This window comes from Scyliorhinus canicula, chromosome 12 (genome assembly GCF_902713615.1).
Source record: "Scyliorhinus canicula chromosome 12, sScyCan1.1, whole genome shotgun sequence".
NCBI lineage: Eukaryota > Metazoa > Chordata > Chondrichthyes > Carcharhiniformes > Scyliorhinidae > Scyliorhinus > Scyliorhinus canicula.
In genome coordinates this window covers 139,472,350-139,493,479 of record NC_052157.1, presented here as the reverse complement: position 1 = coordinate 139,493,479, position 21,130 = coordinate 139,472,350, and the positions used below count along the sequence as shown (strand labels likewise).

The window sequence follows — 21,130 nt, the reverse complement described above, 5'->3', positions numbered from 1 at the left end:
ACCACTACCCCGGCAGCAAATAACTATCTCATGCCTTTTAATCCCTGTTATTTTCAATCCAACCCCACTCTATGTTTGTCTTCTGTGTGGGTGTCCCGGTGACGCAGTAGTTAGCACTGCTGCCTCACTGTGCCGAGGACCTGAGTTCGATCCCAGCTCTGGGTCACTATCCATATGGAGTTTACACATTCTCCCCGTGTCTGCGTGGGTCTCACCCCCGCAAACCCAAAGATGTGCAGGGTAGGTAGATTGACCATGCTAAATTGTCCCTTAATTGGAAAATCTTTTTAAAAACCTTTGTCTTCTGTGTGTTTGTGCGGAAGGTGGACGGGGTTTTGGGAATAGTTAGATTAGCAGGCCATTGTTTCATTATATATTCATCTTTTACTTTTGTTATGAAGCAACAGTTTTTTTAATGTTTCACTTATAAATCTGGTGCCTGTACCTCATTGGAGCAGTTAAGGGTTAAAGATCTCAGGAAATTACACATATTTTTGGTTAATTCCCTTGTGTTTGGACTCCGGGGTCTATGGGGCTGGAATTTGACCGTGCACTCGCCCAGGATATTGTAACAATAGGCCCAACATGTCCAACCTTTCCTTGTAAGATAACACCTTCATCCCAGGAATCAGTTGAGTCAACCTTCCCTGAACCTCTTCTAATGCAATTGGATCCTTTCATAAGTAAGTATAAACAAACTCTGTATCGATACTGTCCATCTCAGGCCCTGTACAGCTGCAGAAAAATGTCCCTACTTTTATAATCAATTACACTGCAATAAATGTCAGCACTCCATTTGTCTTCTTAATCACTTGCTGTACCGTCATACTAATGTTTTGTAATTCATGCACCAGGACACCCAAACAACAATAATAATGATCTTTATTAGTGTCACAAGTAGGCTGACATTAACACACCAATGAAGTTACTGTGAAAATCCCCTAGTCACCACACTACAGTGTCTGTTCAGGTATACTGAGGGAGAATTCAGATTGCCCAATTCAACTAACCAGCACGTCTGATTCCGACCTTGGGTGACTGTGTGGAGTTTCTGCGAGCATTTCCTCCAGGTGCTCTGGTTTCCTCCCACAGTCCAACGATGTGGGACTGGTAGATTGACAATGTTAAATTGCCCCTTAAAGAATAGGAGTGGTTACAGAGTGGGGGGATTGGGCCTCTGTGGGGCACTCTTTCGGAGGGTTGGTGCAGACTCGATGGGCCGAAAGGCACTATAGGGATTCCATGAATCTTTCCTCATAAGGGCAGCACGGTGGCCTAGTGGTTAGCACAACCGCCTCACGGCGCTGAGGTCCCAGGTTCGATCCCGGCTCTGGGTCACTGTCCGTGTGGAGTTTGCACATTCTCCCCGTGTCTGCGTGGGTTTCGCCCCCACAACCCAAAAATGTGCAGAGTAGGTGGATTGGCCACGCTAAATTGCCCCTTAATTGGAAAAAATAATTGGGTAATCTAAATTTAAAAAAAAAAATCTTTCCTCATAAGACAACCCATCCATTCTAGGCATTAGGCTGATAAACCTTTTCTGAACTGCTTCCAACGCACTTACATCCTTCCTTAAAGAAGTTGACCAATACTGTACACAGTACTCCAGATGTGGTCTCACCAGTGCCCAGTACAACTGAAGCAGAACCTCCTTACTTTTGTATTCAACTCCCCTTGCAAAAAATGATAACATTCCACTAGCTTTCCTAATTACTTGCTGTTCCTGCAACTAACCTTCACAAGGACACCCAGATGCCTCTGCACCTAGGAGTTCTGCAACCTCTTACCATTTAGATGATATGCTTTCTAATCCTTCCTGCCAAAATGGACAGTTTCGTATTTTCCCAGATTATACATCATTTGCCAGCTCTTTACCCACTCACTCAATCTATCTATGTCTTCCTGCAGCCTTAATTTTTGGACCCATTTTTGTTTTTTCACTTGTCCCATTACAATCGCCTTTTGCTTTGGTCGTCATCTCTTTAGTCACTGGATCTCTCTTGCCTCAGACCTTTCCTTTGGTTCTTTCCTACTTTCCTGGCTTAAAAACTGTTGCATTCCTAAATGCTCCCAGTTCCGACAAAGGGCCATCGACCTGAAATGTTAACTCTGTTTCTCTTGCTGCCTGAAAATGTTGCCAAACCTGTTGAGTATTTCCAGTATGTTCCAGTGGAGATTGTCTTGGTTTTCAGCTAACTTGCACTTAATTATAGCAGCTAAATTTCCACTTGTCTCTACGGTAGTGAGGGAGTGGAGAAGTCAACAGGAGTAGTGTGTGTTGGGGGGTATCTAGTTTGTGGGGCGTTAGCCCAGTGGTCAAGGGTGGAGGGAAGTAGGGTTCAGGGGCAAGTCAGGGGGTAGTTGGGAGTGGGGGTAGTTGGTGGGGCCAGGGAAGTTGGCGGGGTTGGGGGAGGTAATCGGGGAGGTTGTCCAGGGGAGGGGGTTAGCATAATTATCCAATATCAGAGTTTCAAAGGGTTCCAGATGCAGGTGAAACCTTCCGAACAATTCCTGTGCAGTGCTTGCCAGGGGATGTCCGAGGGGTCCCTCAGTGTATCGACCAGGGTATAACCCTTTGGGACAGCACGGTAACATAGTAGTTAGCACAGTTGTTTTACAGCTCCAGAGTCCCAGGTTCGATTCCCAGCTTGGGTCACTGTCCATGCGCATCTGCACATGCTCCCTGTGTCTGCGTGGGTTTCCTCCGGGTGCTCCGGTTTCTTCCCACAATCCAAAGATGTGCAGGTTAGGTGGATTGGCCATGCTAAATTGCTCTTAGTGTCCAAAATGGTTCGGTGGGGTTACTGGGTTACAGGGATAGGTGGAGGTATGGTGTTCTTTCCAATGGCCGGTCCAAACTCAATGGGCCGAATGGCCTCCTTCAGCACTGTAAACTCTAGACTATCACAGAAAGTTCTGGAAATACTCAGCAGGTCTGGCAGCATTTGTTTAGTGAGTAACAGAGGTAACGTTTCAGGTAATAATCTGTCTGCAGAACTGGAGAAATGTCGAGATATTACTGGTTTTAACCAAATTGAGAAGTTGAAAGTCAGGATGGGCGAAAGGACAAAAAGGGGAGGCCTGTGATAGAGTGGAAGGCAGCAATGACCAAATGACACAATGGATGATAGTGTAAGGCAAAAGGATCTTGTAATTGGACAGATGAACAAACATAAAATGGGTCCAGAGCACTGATGTCCAATTGAATTTTGATTATCGCTGAACTTGTGATGATGAGGTCAGCATATCTGCCACATGATGGGATGGATGTGATGAATCTTGTAACAAACTCCCAGAGATGTACTGGGATTGATGAGCAAGATTAACGTTGAGCAATAATGCATTGCATTTTGACTGCAGCTCTGTCAAATAATATTTTCAGCAGCAGTGACTTCTAACTGCGGTGCAGTGAAGAAAGTCACCATAGTCCCAGAGGACACTGGGCTGCCCTCCGCTTTTGAGAGAGAGCTTACTGGTGGTTATTTAACCGGAGTGTCACCACATTTCAGGGATATTTCAACATGCTTACATTTCCCTCATTGAGGACCTCTTTACCACACACCTCAATGTAGCGAGGCTACAGGTTTTTAATATTAAGGAATGTTTTCCCATTAGGATTTACTGCTCACTATAGACAGGGCCACGGATTTAAGCAGAGTCTGGAACCATGTTCTCAGATGGTTGGGCTGCTATAGAGTTCTAATATCCATCTGATTAAAGTCTCTCACCTAATCAAAACCATTACCTGCGGCCAACTCGCCAGATATGGGAGTGGCAAACTTATTGGACCACACTAATGTAGAGGAGATGGAAATAAAATGATAGAATCATCACTTAACAGCTGCCATCATAGAAAATTGGGGCAACGGTTCCGATCATAAATGCTCGAGTTCAGAAGATTTAGGGTGGGTGATGAATGTAACAAGCTGTCATATTTCCTATTTTCTGCAGTAATGCTATTAAGACCTGGGTTAAGATGCTAGGACTGCTAGAATGGTGATTAAGTTTTCGTAAAGTGAGACAATCATTGATTCGCAGGTGAAATCTTCTGCTAATCGATCTTGAGAACTATTTACTTGTTTATAGACAGCTAGCTAATGGACTATTGTTTACTCTTGAAGGACTTCTGGGGTGTAGATAATTAATGAAGGATACTGTATTTGTTCCTGGTTGAACATGTCAGGGGACATCTTGTAAGAAGGGATAAAATAATTCCTTACGCTTCGGGTGCAGATGATATAGTTAATGTGAGGAGCCAAATCTGTCTTATAAGTCAGTTGGAACTCTCACTTAACAGAGGTGTTGCAGTTTAGTCTTGAAATCTTCTCTCTCCAAAGACTCTGCACAGAGAAAAACAAGTAAAACCCCTGGTTGCTAACTTTATTCATGAGTGGTATTTGAAATATATTAGTTTCCATAATTGAAACATAGTGACAGATTTAGGAAGTAAGTTAAGGTTTTCTCTTTTACTTAAGAACTGTTCTAACTGTTAATTATAAAGCTATTTCTTTGTCGCCAAGATAGTTGTCTCAACATTAAAGATATGTATGTAAGTATTATCACGCATGCGGTGTGGTAACATTTCCTCAGAATTTTACAAATTGCAGATAGTTGGGTTCTTGTCCAGGATTCGAACCGGTGCCTAATTGAATGATGAAGTGTGGTTCCTTAAGCTTCTGCTAAGCTTCATTGGAACAGTCATTCATTGACAAAGACCAGTGTTTGGATAGCCAAGATCACAGTTGGATTTAAAATGATAGGCAAGGACAGGGCACGACATAGTGGTCCAGTTAGCCATGGGTGCAAACCCTATTATGGCAGCGAAATGTCGCGAGAGGCCAAAAATCGGATTTGTGGCAGTGAGATTTCAGCTTGCAATCTTCCCAGGTCCCAGGTCAAATTTACCACATTCTCTGCATCCTAAAATGTGTCAGAAGTTTGAAATATTTAAGAAATATTTGGGTGTAACCAATCAGACCAGAGGGTGGACAGCAATTTGAGGTGACATTTTTGTTTCCAGGAATAAAACGTGCCTCATTGTTCAGCTAATGCAGGATGAACACACCCTTTCCCATTCCTGCCTTCCAATGAGACAAAATGTCCCTCGCTCACTGTGAGCTGGTGACTTATTCAAGTACCATTCTGCCACTTGAGTGAAGTGGGCTAGAACAGCTTGTTGCAGCAGTTCTGCTCTCTCATGAATCAAAGATAGAATTCACGATGTTATAACCCAAATTTGCAGCCAATGCTTATTTATGATGCAACTCAATGCCAGGAGAACTGGGTCATTAAATTTACATTTAGCTAAGATTGAACTTTAAGGGCTGCTAAGTTTAACATCTATGCAAAATATTAATGTGAGGCAATATTCACATTAATATTAATATTGGCAAAATTAAATGAATGCAGATAATTAGCAGCCCTTGGACAAGGAGGATGCTGCGTAAAGAGACAGAGAGAATATTCCAAGACAGAATTTATAAACATTAAAATGTGGGAATTCTGTTGCTGCTCCCATGCCTCCCTCTGCTCGGGCTAAGACACATTGATAATGGGTCATTTTGTAACTATGTTTTCCAAACAATCTCTCTGTAGGTCAAAAACATCAGCCTGTCTGAAGGAGAGATGCTAACAATTGAAGGGCTCGACGGAGACGAACCAACTGTTCTTGCCAATGAGTCAATTTTAATGAAGGGGCAGGTGATTCGCAGTCCAAGCAATCAAGTTTCTATCCACTTCCAAAGCATTCAACTTGGAAATCCAGGCTCATTCCAATTCCATTATCAAGGTAAGTGCTTACACACCAGGACTGTAATGGTGAGGCCGGTATTTTGTTGCTGATTATTTTATCAAAACTGAAAACAAGAGGCTTGACTTGGAAAAGAGCACTCACTTGCTAGATCTTACAGAAATGAATATTTATATCGAATGGAGTGGGCTTCCATTGGTATTTGTCAGGAGCTGTGTAAGAGACTCACAGGCGCAACATATACTCAATATCGACTGAGCTCTTAAAGGGTACCTGAATGTAAAATATGTTTGTGAAGACTGGTTTATGTCAACAGTGAATATGTTGGCATCTCATAAAATATTTAGTGCTCTTTTATACAGCTTGGTATTTTTGTTTCTATTCTTTAGTCTTCACTCGAGAAGGTGGTAAAACAAAGGTACCATATTAATTGCAGCAGTGTGAAGTGACTATGGCATGTCTGGGCATTGCAAAAGATAGTGATTGCGGAGAGTCCACTGTGATGGTTACAGCAATGAAGAGGACACATTTCTTCTCTTTGTTATTTATAACAGAAGAGAGCCAAAGCTTTCTTGTGTTCCACATGTTCTGTCTTCAACATCTGTGACTCCTTTTTCTGAAGCTTGTTTATATTATGAGTTATGCGTAGTTGGGGGAATCTCTCCCCATTATCACAAGTCATTTAAATATTTTAGAAGAAGAATCATCGCGTAACATTGAACAGTATAACATTTACACACCTCCAAAAACATTTTTCTGCAACAAGACTAATATTTTCACGTTAGATGAGTGTGTGATGCTTCACACAGGGCATCAGTGTTCTTGGTTTGGTGGAAGTTGCCCTTATTTGTGATGAAAAGCAACACTGAATCCTCCTCTACAATTATCCCCATTCTGGCTCCTCCCCTCTCGGTGTCCCTCCCCCCTCACCTTTCGGTGACCTTCCTACCTCCTCCCGTTTAAATGCCCCTCATGGCTCCTCCCCTCTCAGTGCCCCTCTTGGCTCCTCCCCTCTTGATGTCCCTCCTGCTCCTCCCCTCTTGATGTTGCTCCTGTTCCTCCTCCCTTGGTGCCCCTCATGGCTCCTCCACTCTTGATGCCCCTCCTAGCTCCTCCCCTTTCAGTGCCCCTCCTGGCTCCTTCCCTCTCGGTGCCCCTTCTGGCTCCTCCACTCTCAGTGCCACTCCTCCCGTCTCCGCACCCCTCCTGCTCTCTCCCTTCCTCCATATCACTGTAGGAACAACGTTAAACCAATTTAACAATCGGATCTAGTCCCAAGGAATATTAGTCCTGCAGGAGCTCACATTTTCTGCCCGCGAAAAAAGGGAAAACACTCACAAATATTTCCCAGTATATGTTCAAAATTTTTCTCAGGATCAGGCTCTGGAATAGATACTGGAGTTAGCCTCTCCACTCAGCTTGAGGAGGATTATTATTAGAGTTAAGCAGAGAGTAGGCCATTAATATATCTGATGGGACGTTCTGATGCGTTTGTTTTAAACTAGACGCTTGCATTGATCTCTCCTACTTGCAAAGGTAGGTTAATATACTAATGGGTGAGGATACTCTAGCATAAATTGTATTCCCGGCCAATTCACTGAGTGTCTTTCAGACAGAGATAGGTTCTTGACTAATAAGGGGATCAGGGGTTATGGGAAGAAGGCAGGAGAGTGGGAATGACAAACATATCAGCCATTATTGAATGGCAGAGCAGAATCAATAAGCTGAATGGTATAATTCTGCTCCAATGTCTTATGGTATTTATACTGGAGAATGACATCACACACTGATTACCTTGAAGAGTTTATGGTTTGCTTGTGCATCAAAAATTATTTTGAATGTATGAACAAATATGTCTCTACCTCAAGAAAGATATATCGAAATGGTTTAAAATGTTCGTGATGTACCATCAATTGGACTCGAGACACGATGAAGATCCAAACTGTGGTTTTAATCAGCTAGTTGTTAGCCCGGTAGTCGACTACAGAGAAAGGCTGACTGCCGGGAAACCTGGGTACTTATACCCCGCCTCGGAGGCGGGTTCTACTTGCCTCTCGACCAATTAGTGAGCAGTCACACGACTAGTCCCAGTCAATCAGACGAGAGGCACATGACCAGCCAGAGCCAACGGGAAACCAATGCTCTGCACCAATGGCAGTGCTCCCACTCATATCACCACAGTTAGTATACGAGAAACAATCAGTACTTCAGTGTGGCTCAATAAGGGATGTAAGATCCGTGCTCAGAAGCCTTGGTTGCCTTGATCGAAGTTACTGCAGGGATCCCCAAACACTTTCTGTCAACCCACTCCCCCAATAAACATGGCTTTTCAAAAACTGCTACTTGGGTCCATTATAATTAATCTTTTTAAAATTGTGGAGCTTGATTTTTCTTTGTCACGACAAGGGCTGAAGTCAGATTTTCAGATTTATCTTGGACAAACTAAAAGGTATAATTTGTGTGCATAGAAGATGATGTTTATTAGGCTTTGTTCTTTCAGGAGTTGAAACCAACAATTAGAAGTAAGCAACTCGCCAGACATTGTTCAAAATCATCTTATTGCCGATTCGGGCAAGGGAGACGGAATATATGGGGCGCGGTCTAACCAAACAAAAACACAGTCTGTCTTGGGCAGGAATTGAGGGATAGTTCCCAACGCTACAAGTGGCGGGAACGACCCCGCTATCTAACGATGCTCTTTTTTTTGGGTGGCCCAGCGGGGAACAACACCCCTCCCCCCGAGTCTGCACTCCGGAACACCCCAATACCGGAGGAGATCAGAACGGCAGTTTTAAATGGCGCCTGGATCTCGCGACCCCCCCCCCCCCCCCACCCCAACGTGACAATTGGACAATCCCAATGCCGCAACTCACCTATAAGAGAGTCAACAGACCCCTCCACCGCCGCACCCCACCTTACATAGGCCGGGCAGCCCCGCGCCTGAACCCCCGGCATGGGCACAATATCAGCCCAGCATTACCAGGCTGTCTCCCAGGCTGGCAGTGCCAAGGTGCCCAGGTGGCACCAACAGTGCCAGGGTGCCACCCTGCCCAGAGGCCAACCACTCAGGGGCTTCCCATCCCCTGGGAGAACCCCCCCTCCCCGACTGCTGTTCCGCCTGCTCCCCATTTGGGGGAACAGTACCTAATGGCGCTTGCCTCAGGCCTCCGAGGCGAGGGGGTTAGATCCCAACTCCTCGGGTAGATCAGATCAGGCGAACTGTATAATAAAGTTAGACTAGCTACTCACTCTAATATACAGATTTGCCAAATTCTGATGCCGCCCACAATGGGTGGGACCCAGATCGCGAGATCCTGTTAGCTCTTGCGCGGCATGGAGGGGCCGGGTAAATCCCTGAAGAGGCCTGACCCGGGATCCTCTGGCCATGCTGCACTCCTGTTCGGGCAAGTAGATCATGCCCAGAAACTACATTTACATTTAGCTCATTCTGTCTGTCCCAGTTTAATTGACACTTTGCAACAGGAAATGCATTGTCAATCATTTCATTGATCTCGAAATGGAGACCGTTTTTATGTCATTCTTCAGCAAATATACTGTTTTCAACCAGTCATGCCGATAATTAGATTGCAGATATTTCTTTTAAAGCTGTGGGTGTGGAGGGTGGCAGTGTGGGGGTCCTCAAGGGGTTTGCAAGTGAGACTGTGTGGGAGGGGGAGGGCGCAACGGGATTCTGTGAGCCTGTTTGCCATGGATGCAAATCCCGTTATGGTGACTAACTCTTGCAAGAGGGCCATAAAGGGATTTGTGCTGGGGAGATTTCAGAATGTTTGAGCCAACAGGACTGGGTGCCAGGTTTCGAGGCTGGGTGGACAAGGGGGCAGAAGGTTTGGGGGACTTGTTTCTGAAGGGACAGTTCGTGAACCAGGAGGAGTTATCGGAGAAGTTTGGGCTGTCACAGGCAGAGAACTTTAGGTATCTGCATGAGGGACTTTGCGAGGACGGCCTTCCCATCGTTCCGGTAGTGATGCCAGCCTCATTGTTGGAGAGAGTTCTGTCGCTCATGGCGATGGAAGAGTGGAGCATCTCGGAAATTTATGAGAGGATAATGTTGGAGGATACTGCATCCCTGGTGGGGACTAAGGCCAAGAGGGAGGATGAATTGGGGGTGGAATTAGATGAGTGGATGTGGTGTGAGGCCTTGCGTAGGGTAAACGCTTCTTCATCGTGCGCAAGACTGGGGCGGATACAATTGAAGGTGGTGCACCCGGCACACTTAACTAGGGGTAGGATGAGGCGATTGTTTGAAGGGGTGGAAGATAAGTGTGAGTGTTGTGTGAGGGGTCCGGCGAATCAAGTTCTCATGTTCTGGGCACGTCCTGAGCTGCTGAGATTTTGGGTTTCCTTCTTCAGGACCATTTCGCTGATACTACAGATGGAATTGGAGCCCAGTCCCCTGGTGGCCATTTTGGGGTGTCAGACCTGTCAGAGCTGGAGACGGGTACGGGGTGGATGTCTCGGCCTTTGTATCACTGATTGTTCGTAGGCGGGTGCTGTAAGAGTGGAGATCAGCTTCTCCACCCAATGCCTCGGTATGGCTGGGGAATCTTATGGCATTTTTGCATCTTGAGAAAATTAAGTATACGTTAAGGGGTGCAATTGAGGGATTTATAAAACATGGCATTCTTTCATTCTGTTTTTTTAAAGAGCTAGTCCCCGTCAGCTGTTGACGGGGTGGTGGGGGTTGCGGTTTTGTTTGAGGATGTGTTTTGTTTTAATTTAGTGTTCTGTATTCATTAAAAATGTTCAATAACATTTTTTTTAAAAGAATGACGGTGGAAAACACACCACCCTGCCTTTTTTGGACAAACTGTCAGAAGATCTAGAGAAAAAAACTTGCAGTTTCTCTGGGGAGAAACACAACAGTTTTCAGTCAGAATCTGACACTTTGCCATTTTTTGAGAAAGTTCCAGCCAATGTCTATGGCTGTGGGGTCAAGGTGGGCGGGTTAGGGTTCCAGCACAGTCGGCGACCAGTTCTGCACGTCAGTCCTGCGCCGGCATTTCTGTGGCCGTTTTCTGCGTGATCCGTGGGTGTTCCATATGTGCTAGCCCCTCACCGCTACCAGAATCGGTGAGGGGTTCACGCCGATTTTCCCGTTGTTAATCACCCGCGGATTCTCCGTTGGCGCCGCACTTAGCCTCAGGAACAGAGAATTCCGCCCCCATATCAACAATCAGGTTTTGTGCAGATAGCTGGTTTCACAAGGCAATCGATTTGGTAAGGCATTCGTAGAGCATCAAATCACTTTTGAAGAAAGTGTAGGTTGCCAAATTCGAATCACTTTAGATGACATTGATTTTTCACTCCTCCCTAATAATGCCCATACTTCAGGCAATGCACACTCGCAGCGACTGCAGTCGATGCACTTTGTAATCAGAGCATGTATGTCACAAAGTGCCTCTTGCTCAAAGCTGGAACCCAAATCCTGACCCAGAAAGTGGAGAGAAATCTCTCAACCGCGAAGCATGCCCTTTTTGAGCTAATGCCATAACCTTCTCACTTCGAATGTAATGCAAATCAAAAGAGGTTTCAAAATACCCATTTCAAACTCCAGAGCTGTAATTGGTATGGGTAGAAGTCGGCCTGTTAACACATATCTCATAGAGTGGGAACTAAGCTGTCGAAAATAAAATTGGTTTGGAAATCTGATGCTGAATGCCTCCAGTAGTTTCAAGACTGACATTTGTTCATATACTTAAATATCAACTTTAAATAAAATCTATCGCATTTGGCGGTATATAATGCAAACTGGTCTCCAGTTTACAATTAAAATATAGAGGCAACAGCAACATACATTCATATAAGACCATAAGGCCAAAAAGAACAGTCAGGCCATTCAGCACATCAAGTCTACACTGCCATTCGATCATGGCTGCTGTATTTATCATCCCAATTCTCCTGCCTTCTGACCGTAACTCCCGATTCCCATATTAATCAAGAACCTATCTATCTCTGTCTTCAAGACTGTCATGAGAATGTCGCTTTAAGAAATGTTTGGCTGCTCATGTTACTGCAGTGATGTCAGAGAATGGGTGGAGCTGAAGCTCTGGCTCTGCTTTTTAGTTTCACTTTGAGAAATGCTTGGGTGTGTCTGTGTGGTTTTAGTTTCATTTTCAGTGTTGGAGCTGAAGCCAGACAAAGCAGGTGTACTGATCTCTGCCATGAAAAGACTATCTCTTGATCATTTGGTGAATTTGGAATTATTAATGTTTTCAGTAGTGAATGTAAACCTGATGTGCTTCTGTTAAAAGGTGTTTCTTTTTTCTTCTGGATGATGTTTGGGAAGTTATTAAGGATTACTTAGTGCTGTATTCTTTGGGGGTTGTATTTGAATTGATGGTTGCGAAGATGTTCACTGTATATTTTAAAAAGATTAACTTGAGTTCATAGAATAAACATTGTTTTGCTTTAAAAAATACTTTTCCATTTCTGCTGTACCACACCTGTAGAGTGGGCTGCGTGCTGCCCATACCACAATCTATTAAAAGTTGTGGGTCAGGTCAACTCCATGATACACTTTGGGGTTCTCGAAAGGGCAATTTAGCATGGCCAAACCACCTAACCTGCACATCTTTGGACTGTGGGAGGAAACCGGAGGAAACCCGCATAGACACGGGGAGAACGTGCAGACTCTGCACGGACAGTGACTCAAGCCAGGAATCGAACCTGGGACCCTGACACTGTGAAGCCACAGTGCTAACCACGATGCTACCATGGTGCCCACGGTATGCTCTCGCTGCAGAAATTCCCCCCACCTCAGTTGTAAAGGATTGTCCCTTGAGTCTGAGGATGTGTCCTCGGCTGCTAGCTTCATTCCTGGGATCATTCTTGTGAACCTCCTCTGGACCCTTTCCAAGGCCAGCACATCCTTCCTTAGATACGGGGTCCAAAACTGCTCACAATATTCCAAATGGGGTCTGGCCAGAGCCTTATACAGCCTCAGCAGTAGATCCCTGCTCTTGTATCCTAGCCCTCTCAACGTGAATGCTACATTGGATTAGCCTTCCTTACTGCCAACTGAACTTACATGTTAACTTTAAGAGAATCCTGAATTTAAGACTCCTAAGTCCCTTTGTGCTTCTGATTTCCGAAGCCTTTCACCATTTAGAATATAGTCAATGCCTCTATTTGTCCTGCAAAGTGCATAACCTCACACTTTTCCACGTTGTATTCTACCTGCCATTTCTTTGGCCACTCTCCTAGCCTGTCCAAGTCCGTCCAGCTTTCCTGCTTCAACACTACGTGTCCCTCTACAGATCCTTGTATCACCTGCAAATTTAGCAACAGTGCCCTCAATTCCTTCTTCCAGATCATTAATGAGGCACCACCATGGCGCAGTGGTTAGCACTGCTGCTTCACAGCGCCGAGGTCCCAGGTACGATACCAGCTCTGAGTCACTGTCCATGTGAAGTTTGCACATGGACCCCGTGTTTGCGTGGGTTTCGCCCCCACATCCCAAAGATGTGCAGGGTAGGTGGATTGGCCTGCTAAATTGCCCCTTAATTGGAAAAAATGAATTGGGTACACTAATATTTTTTTTAATTAATGTATATTGTGAATAGTTGTGGTTCCAACAATGATTCCTGCGGAACACCACTAGTCACCAGCTGCCATCCTAAAACAGACCACTTTATCCCCACTCTCTGCCTTCTGCCAGTCAACCAATCCTCTATCCATGCCAATATCTTGCCCCTAACACCATGGGCTCTTATCTTATTTAGCAACCTCCCATCCTCCTATATGGCATCTTGTCAAAGACCTTCAGGAAATCCAAATAGATCAAATTCACTGGTTCTCCTTTGTCTAATGTCCTCATTACCTCCTCAAAGAATTCTTACAGATTTGTCAGGCATGACCTCTCCTTGACGTAGCCGTGCTGACTCAGCCCTATCGTACCATGTACTTCCAAGCACTCAGCAATCTCACTCTCAATAATAGACTCCAATTGCCAAAGTTCGGCTAACTGGTCTGTAATTTCCTGTCTTCTGCGTCCCTCCCTTCATAAAGATGTAGAACCTTTAATGCAGTAAAGAGTGCCAAGCTGCTTCAAAGGTGCATTAGCAAACAGAAATTGACACCAAATTACAGGTAAAGATAAGGAGGGTGCCATGTATCAACAATTGCATTGTTTGGCAATTACATTGCTCAGCCAATTCATAGAATAGAATCCCTTCAGTGCAGAATCATTGTTGGGACCACAACTATTCACAATATACATTAATTTTAAAAAATATTAGTGTACCCAATTCATTTTTTTCAATTAAGGGGCAATTTAGCAGGCCAATCCACCTACCCTGCACATCTTTGGGATGTGGGGGCACTGAATCCCTTCGGTGCAGAATGGGCTATTCGGCCCATCGGATTGGCACTGACCCTCTGAAATATCACCGTACCTTTGCCTTATCCCCCGCCCCATCCCCATAACCCCACCTAAAAGTTGAACACTAAAGGGCAATTTAGCATGCCCATCCCACTTAACTGCACATCTTTGGACTGTGGGAGGAAACCGGAGCATCCGGAGGAAACCACTGTCATGATATGCAGACATGCAGATAATGATATACAGACAGGCACACACAGGCAGCTAATGAACACAGAGAACAGGATATGACCAATGAGCAGGCAGGACACTCAGGAGTGGTATCTCACCATAAAAGGCACGAGGCACTCACACTCTGCCTCTTTCCACTGATGAACATCTACTGAGTAAGTCAGGGTGTATGTACAGTATCACACCTCCAGCACGTGGCTAAGAGCTAGTCTGGTTCAGTCAGACAGAGTAACCACACTTAGGTTAGCAGAGAGTCAAACTCATAGAGAACTGTGCTACTGGTTCAATAAATCAGGTTGAAACTAACTTCAAGGTCTGGAGTATCTTTTGGTTACAGCTGCATCCAGTTGCAGCCTGTGTTATCCCAGAATACATAACACATCATGGTACCAGGAGTGGAGTACGAACCCATGCGGACATAGTTCAGTCAGACAGAGTAACCACACTTAGGTTAGCAGAGAGTCGAACTCATCGAGAACTGTGATAACTGTGCTACTGGTTCAATAAATCAGATTGAACTAACTTCAAGGTCTGGAGTATCTTTTAGTTAAAGCTGCATCCAGTTGCAGCCTGTGTTATCCCAGAGTACATAACACATCACCCACGTAGTCACAGGGAGAATGGAATTGCATTGTTGAAGACCGGTGATAAGCATTGACTTGCCTATAAATGGATACAGCTTGAACAGTGGGTATGGAAGGAACCAGAAGAGTCTGTCATTGTGCAGAGCTGTCCTCAGACTGTCGAAGGAAAAGATTAGCTTTAGACACATTTTTCACCATGTGCAGTTATTTGAATTAATAGACAGATGACCCAAAACCTGGTCAAAAAGATCAATGTTAAGGGATGGCTTCAAGGAAGAGGGTTAATCAGAGAGGCAAAGAGGCTGAGGGAGAGAATTCCAGAGCTTTAGGACCAGTTAGCTAAAGGCATAGCCAGCAATGGTGATACAATTATGGGCAAGCACAAGATGCCAGAATTGGAAGAGGATAGTGATCTTGGAGGTTTATAAATCCCAGCAGTGCCACCGGGAACCAGGGCTGCAAGTCAAGTGGGGGATAGTTCTGCTGGGGTTAGTCACCCAGGTTCTGCTGGGGTTAGTCAGCCAGGCCTCAGCAAGTGGGGTGGGGGGTTCTGTTATTGGGAGACCAGGGCAGGGGGGATCTGCGGACATGGTGATCACTGATCGAGGAGGCCTCTGATGGACATAGGGTACTTGAATAAGAGGGTCCTCCCTCCCTTCCTCAAGCTCAGAGCCTGGCTGTCAGAGTTTGCCATCAGCAGAATCAGTTGATGTTGTTATTGAAGGTGGTTGCAAGAGGAATTGGATGGGGAAGTTTCAGTCGCAGGATCCAATGAAGTTCACAATGCAGAAGGAGCCATTTTGCCTCTAATGGCAGAGAACAATCTACTAATCCCACTGCTCTGCTATCCCCCTATAACTTCCCTGCCCAAGTAAAACAACATCCAATCTTGTTGTCTCCCCAGTTAAATTGACTTGAAGTGTCTTTACACAAAATTTGTCAGCCCTTTATTATTGAAATGCAATACATAACATGCAGATAGATCCTAGCCTGTGTCCTTTTAAAATGGGATTGTGTTACATAACCTAATAAGAATAATCTTTAATCTTTTTTGAAATTGTAGTTGTATAAGTTAACCGAAGGTTTAAGACATGGCAGGAGAGCCCAGACCCGTGTCATGCTCCTCGTGTGCGACGTGGCAGCTCAGGGACACATCCACTGTCCCTGGCTCCTTCACGTCAAAGAAGTGTGTCCAGTTGCAGCTTCTGTTGGACCACTTGACGGCTCTGGAGCTGAGGATGGACTCACTTTGGAGAATCCGCGATGCTGAGGACGTCGTGAATAGCATGTTTAGCGAGTCGGTCACACCGCAGGTGAAAGTTACTGAGGGAGATAGAAAATGGGTGACCAATAGACAGAGCAAGAGTAGGAAGGCAGTGCAGGAGTTCCCTGCGGTCATCTCCCTGCAAAACAGATATACCGCTTTGGATACTGTTGAGGGAGATGGCTCACCAGGAGAAGGCAGCAGCAGCCAGGTTCATGGCACCGTGGCTGGCTCTGCTGTGAAGCAGGGCAGGAAGAAGAACAGAAGGACGATAGTGATAGGGGACTCATTCGTAAGGGGAATAGACAGGCAGATCTGCGGATGCAATCGAAACTCCAGGATGGTATGTTGCCTCCCTGGTGCAAGGGTCAAAGATGTCTCGGAGTGGCTGCTGGACATTCTGGGGGGGGGGGGGGGGGGGGTGAACAGCCAGCTGTTATCGTGCTCATATGAACCAATGATATAGGTTAAAAAAAAATGGGACGAGGTCCTACAAGTTGAATCTAGGGAGTTATGAGTTAAACTAAAAAGTAGGACCTCAAAGGTAGTAATCTCAGGATTGCTACCTGTGCCACGAGTTAGTCAGAGTAGGAATGCAAGGATAAATAGGATGAATGCGTGGTTCGAGAGACGGTGCAAGAGAGAGGGATTCAAATTTCTGGGGCATTGGAACCGGTTCTGGGGGAGGTGGGACCAGTACAAGCCGGACGGTCTGCACCTGGGCAGGATTGGAACCGATGTCCTAGTGGGGGTGTTTGCCAGAGCTGTTGGGGAGGGTTTAAACTAATGTGGCAGGGGGATGGGAATCAATGCAGGAGGTAGGAAGGTAGTAAAACAGGGACAGAAACAAAAGGCAGTAAGGGGGAAAGTGTGAGGCAGAGAAGCCACAGTCAAAAATCAAAAATGGCGACAGTACAAGGTACAGTGACTGAGGGGCGCTCAGTGAATGGGCCCAGTAATACTAAAGGGAATAAAATGGGAATTAAAAACGTAAATGGTAAGTGATGTGGCAGGTTGTTACATGAAGATATGGGTTCAATGACAAGGAAAATTAGGAGAAAAGTTAAGAGGAAATACAACTTAGGAGAGGTTACTGATCCAGGTGTTAAGATTCAAAACAGAGGTATAAAAGTCAACAGAAGTGTACTTTACCTGAATGTTCGTCGTATTCGGAATAAGGTACATGAGTTGATGGCGCAAATCATTGTGAATGACTATGATTTAGTGGCCATTACTGAAACATGGTTAAAGGATGGTCAAGACTGGGAGTTAAATATCCGAGAGTATCAAACTATTCGGAAGGACAGAGTGGATGGTAAGGGAGGTGGTGTAGTTCTGTTATTTAAGGATGACATCCGGGCAATAGTAAGGGATGACATCGGTGCTATGGAGGAAAAGGTTGAATCCATTTGGATGGAAATCAGGAATAGTAAGTCGAAAAAGTCACTGATAGTAGTCTATAGGCCAACAAATAGTAACATTATGGTGGGGCAGGCAATAAACAAAGATATAACTGATGCATGTATAAATGGTACAGCAGTTATCATGGGGTATTTTAATCTACATGTCGATTTGTTTAACCAGGTCGGTCAAGGCAGCCTTGAGGAGGAGTTTATAGAATGTATCCGCGATAGTTTCCTAGAACAGTATGTAATGGAACCTACGAGGGAACAAGAGGTCCTAGATCTGGCCCTGTGTAATGAGACAGAATTGATTAATGATCTCACAGTTAGGGATCCTCTCGGTAGGAGCGATCACAATATGGTGGAATTTAAAATACAGATGGAAGGTGAGAAGGTAAAATCAAACACTAGTGTTTTGTGCTTATACAAAGGAGATTACAATGGGATGAGAGAAGAGCTAGCTAAGGTAGACTGGGAGCAAAGACTTTATGGTGGAACAGTTGAGGAACAGTGGAGAACCTTCCAAGCGATTTTTCACAGTGCTCAGCAAAGGTTTATACCAACAAAAAGGAAGTACGGTAAAAAGAGGGGAAACCGACCGTGGATATCTAAGGAAATAAGGGAGAGTATCAAATTGAAGGAAAAAACATACAAAGTGGCAAAGATTAGTGGGAGACTAGAGGACTGGGAAATCTTTAGGGGGCAACAGAAAGCTACTAAAAAAGCTATAAAGAAGAGTAAGATATATTATGAGAGTAAACTTGCTCAGAATATAAAAAACAGATAGTAAAAGTTTCTACAAATATATAAAACAAAAAAGAGTGGCTAAGGTAAATATTGGTCCTTTAGAGAACAAGAAGAGAGATTTAATAATGAGGGATGAAGAAATGGCTGAGGAACTGAACAGGTTTTTTGGGGTCAGTCTTCACAGTGGAAGACATAAATAACATGCCAGTGACTGATAGAAATGAGGACCTTGAGATGATTGCTATCATTAAGGAGGTAGTGATGGGCAAGCTAATAGGGCTAAAGGTAGTCAAGTCTCCTGGCCCTGATGGAATGCATCCCAGAGTGCTAAAAGAGATGGCTAGGGAAATTGTAAATGCACAAGTGATAATTTACCAAAATTCACTAGACTCTGGGGTGGTCCCGGCAGATTGGAAATTGGCAAACGTGACACCAATGTTTAAAAAAGGAGGTAGGCAGAAAGCGGGTAATTATAGGCCAGTGAGCTTAATTTCGGTAGTAGGGAAGATGCTGGAATCTATCATCAAGGAAGAAATAGCGAGGCATCTGGATGGAAATTGTCCCATTGGGCAGACGCAGCATGGGTTCATAAAGGGCAGGTCGTGCCTAACTAATTTCGAGGATTCTTTTGAGGACATTACCAGTCCGGTAGATAATGGGGAGTCAATGGATGTGGTATATCTGGATTTGCAGAAAGCCTTTGACAAGGTGCCACACAAAAGATTGCTGCATAAGATAAAGATGCATGGCATTAAGGGTAAAGTAGTAGCATGGATAGCGGATTGGTTAATTAATAGAAAGCAAAGAGTGGGGATTAATGGGTGTTTCTCTGGTTGGCAATCAGTAGCTAGTGGTGTCCCTTAGGGATCAGTGTTGGGCCCACAATTGTTCACAATTTACTCAGATGATTTGGAGTTGGGGACCAAGTGCAATGTGTCCAAGTTTGCAGACGACACTAAGATGAGTGGTAAAGCGAAAAGTGCAGAGGATACCGGACGTCTGCAGTGGGATTTGAATAGGTTAAGTGAATAGGTTAGGGTCTGGCAGATGGAATACAATGTTGACAAATGTGAGGTTATCCATTTTGGTAGGAATAACAGCAAAAAGGATTATTATTTGAATGATAAAATATTAAAACATGCTGCTGTGCAGAGAGACCTGGGTGTGCGAGTGCATGAGTCGCAAAACATTGGTTTACACGTGCAACAGGTGATTAAGAAGGCAAATGGAATTTTGTCCTTCATTGCTAGAGGGATGGAGTTTAAGACTAAGAAGGTTATGTTGCAATTGCATAAAGTGTTAGTGAGGCCACACCTGGAGTATTGTGTTCAGTTTTGGTCTCCTTACCTGAGAAAGGATGTACTGATGCTGGAGGGTATGCAGATGAGATTCACTAGGTTAATCCCAGAGCTGAAGGAGTTGGATTATGAGGAGAGGTTGAGTAGACTGAGACTGTACTCATTGGAATTTAGAAGGATGAGGGGGGAACTTATAGAAATATATAACATTATGAAGGGAATAGCTAGGATAGATGCGGACAGGTTGTTTCCAATAGCGCGTGAAAGCAGCACTAGGGGGCATAGCCTCAAAATAAGGGGAAGTGGGTTTAGGACTGAGTTTAGGAGGAACTTCTTCACCCAAAGGGTTGTGAATCTATGGAATTCCTTGCCCAGTGAAGCAGTTGAGGCTCCTTCATTAAATGTTTTTAAGGTAAAGATAGATAGTTTTTTGAAGAATGAAGGGATTAAGGGTTATGGTGTTCGGGCCGGAAAGTGGAGCTGAGTCCACAAAAGATCAGCCATGATCTCATTGAATGGCGGAGCAGGCTCGAAGGGCCAGATGGCCTACTCTGCTCCTAGTTCTTATGTTTTTATATTGTTACAAGTAGGCTTACATTAACACTGCAATGAAGTTACTGTGAAAAGCCCCTGGTCGCCACATTCCGGCGGGTGTTTCGGTTCACAGAGGAAGAATTCAGAATGTCCAATTCATCTCTTTCGGCACCTGTGGGAGGAAACCGGAGCATCCCGAGGAAACCCATGTAGACACCGGGAGAATGTGCAGACTCCGCATAGACAATGACCCAAGCGGGAATTGAACCTGGAACCCTGGCACTGCGAAGCAACAGTGCTAACCACTGTGCCACCCATACATAGTTTACTCATCTACATTTACATAGAGGGTTACATTCCATAGGATTTACAACAACAGAAACAGACTGTTCAGCCCACACAGACTATGTTGGTGTTTATACACCGCTCATTCCACGAATACATAAATAGGATGGGAATATCGGAATACGGACCCTGGAAGTGCAGGTGCTTCTGGGTGATCAAGGGTCAGCACCTCCTCCAGACTTAAACAGTAGACATAGTGGTCGGAGTTTATGACGGATGGAATACCACAGATGATGTGCGGTACAGAAAAGCCACGGCGCAGCTCAGAGTTACCCTCAATATTATTGATGTTAATTCCTGTCCCTGGCTCCCTCAATTGAACTCTATCAGTGTCATCCTCTATTCCTTTCTTCTTGATATGCTGATCAACTTTGCCTGAAATGTTAGAGCATAAAGGGAAGCTCTTGTTAAAGTATTGGACCCTTTTTATCTGATTTATATTTTTAGTGGATATTGCCTCACTCATTTTTCCTGGGCTTGCTGTGTTCGTCTTTGTAGAAGTTTTGGGTGCATCAAAAGACATAGGGAACAAAAGTCCCCGAGCGAGCGTGTTTCGCCGCACATGGCTATTCAATGTGACTTGCTTTGAATAAGGGGCCTGAACGGGGAACGCGTGGCCGAGGCCGGACATAGC

At 44.8% G+C, this 21,130-nt stretch overlaps 1 protein-coding gene across 3 annotated transcripts in view; it reads left to right on the top strand.

The window, feature by feature from the left end:
• The window catches only part of sez6b (seizure related 6 homolog b), a 1,051,857-nt gene that overhangs the window by 644,589 nt on the left and 386,138 nt on the right, over positions 1 to 21,130 (top strand). For all 3 annotated transcript variants that reach the window (XM_038814277.1, XM_038814276.1, XM_038814278.1), the window contains one exon: positions 5,596 to 5,788. In XM_038814277.1, coding sequence (XP_038670205.1) covers positions 5,596 to 5,788 — 193 coding nt within the window. The remainder of the gene's footprint in view (positions 1 to 5,595; positions 5,789 to 21,130) is intronic.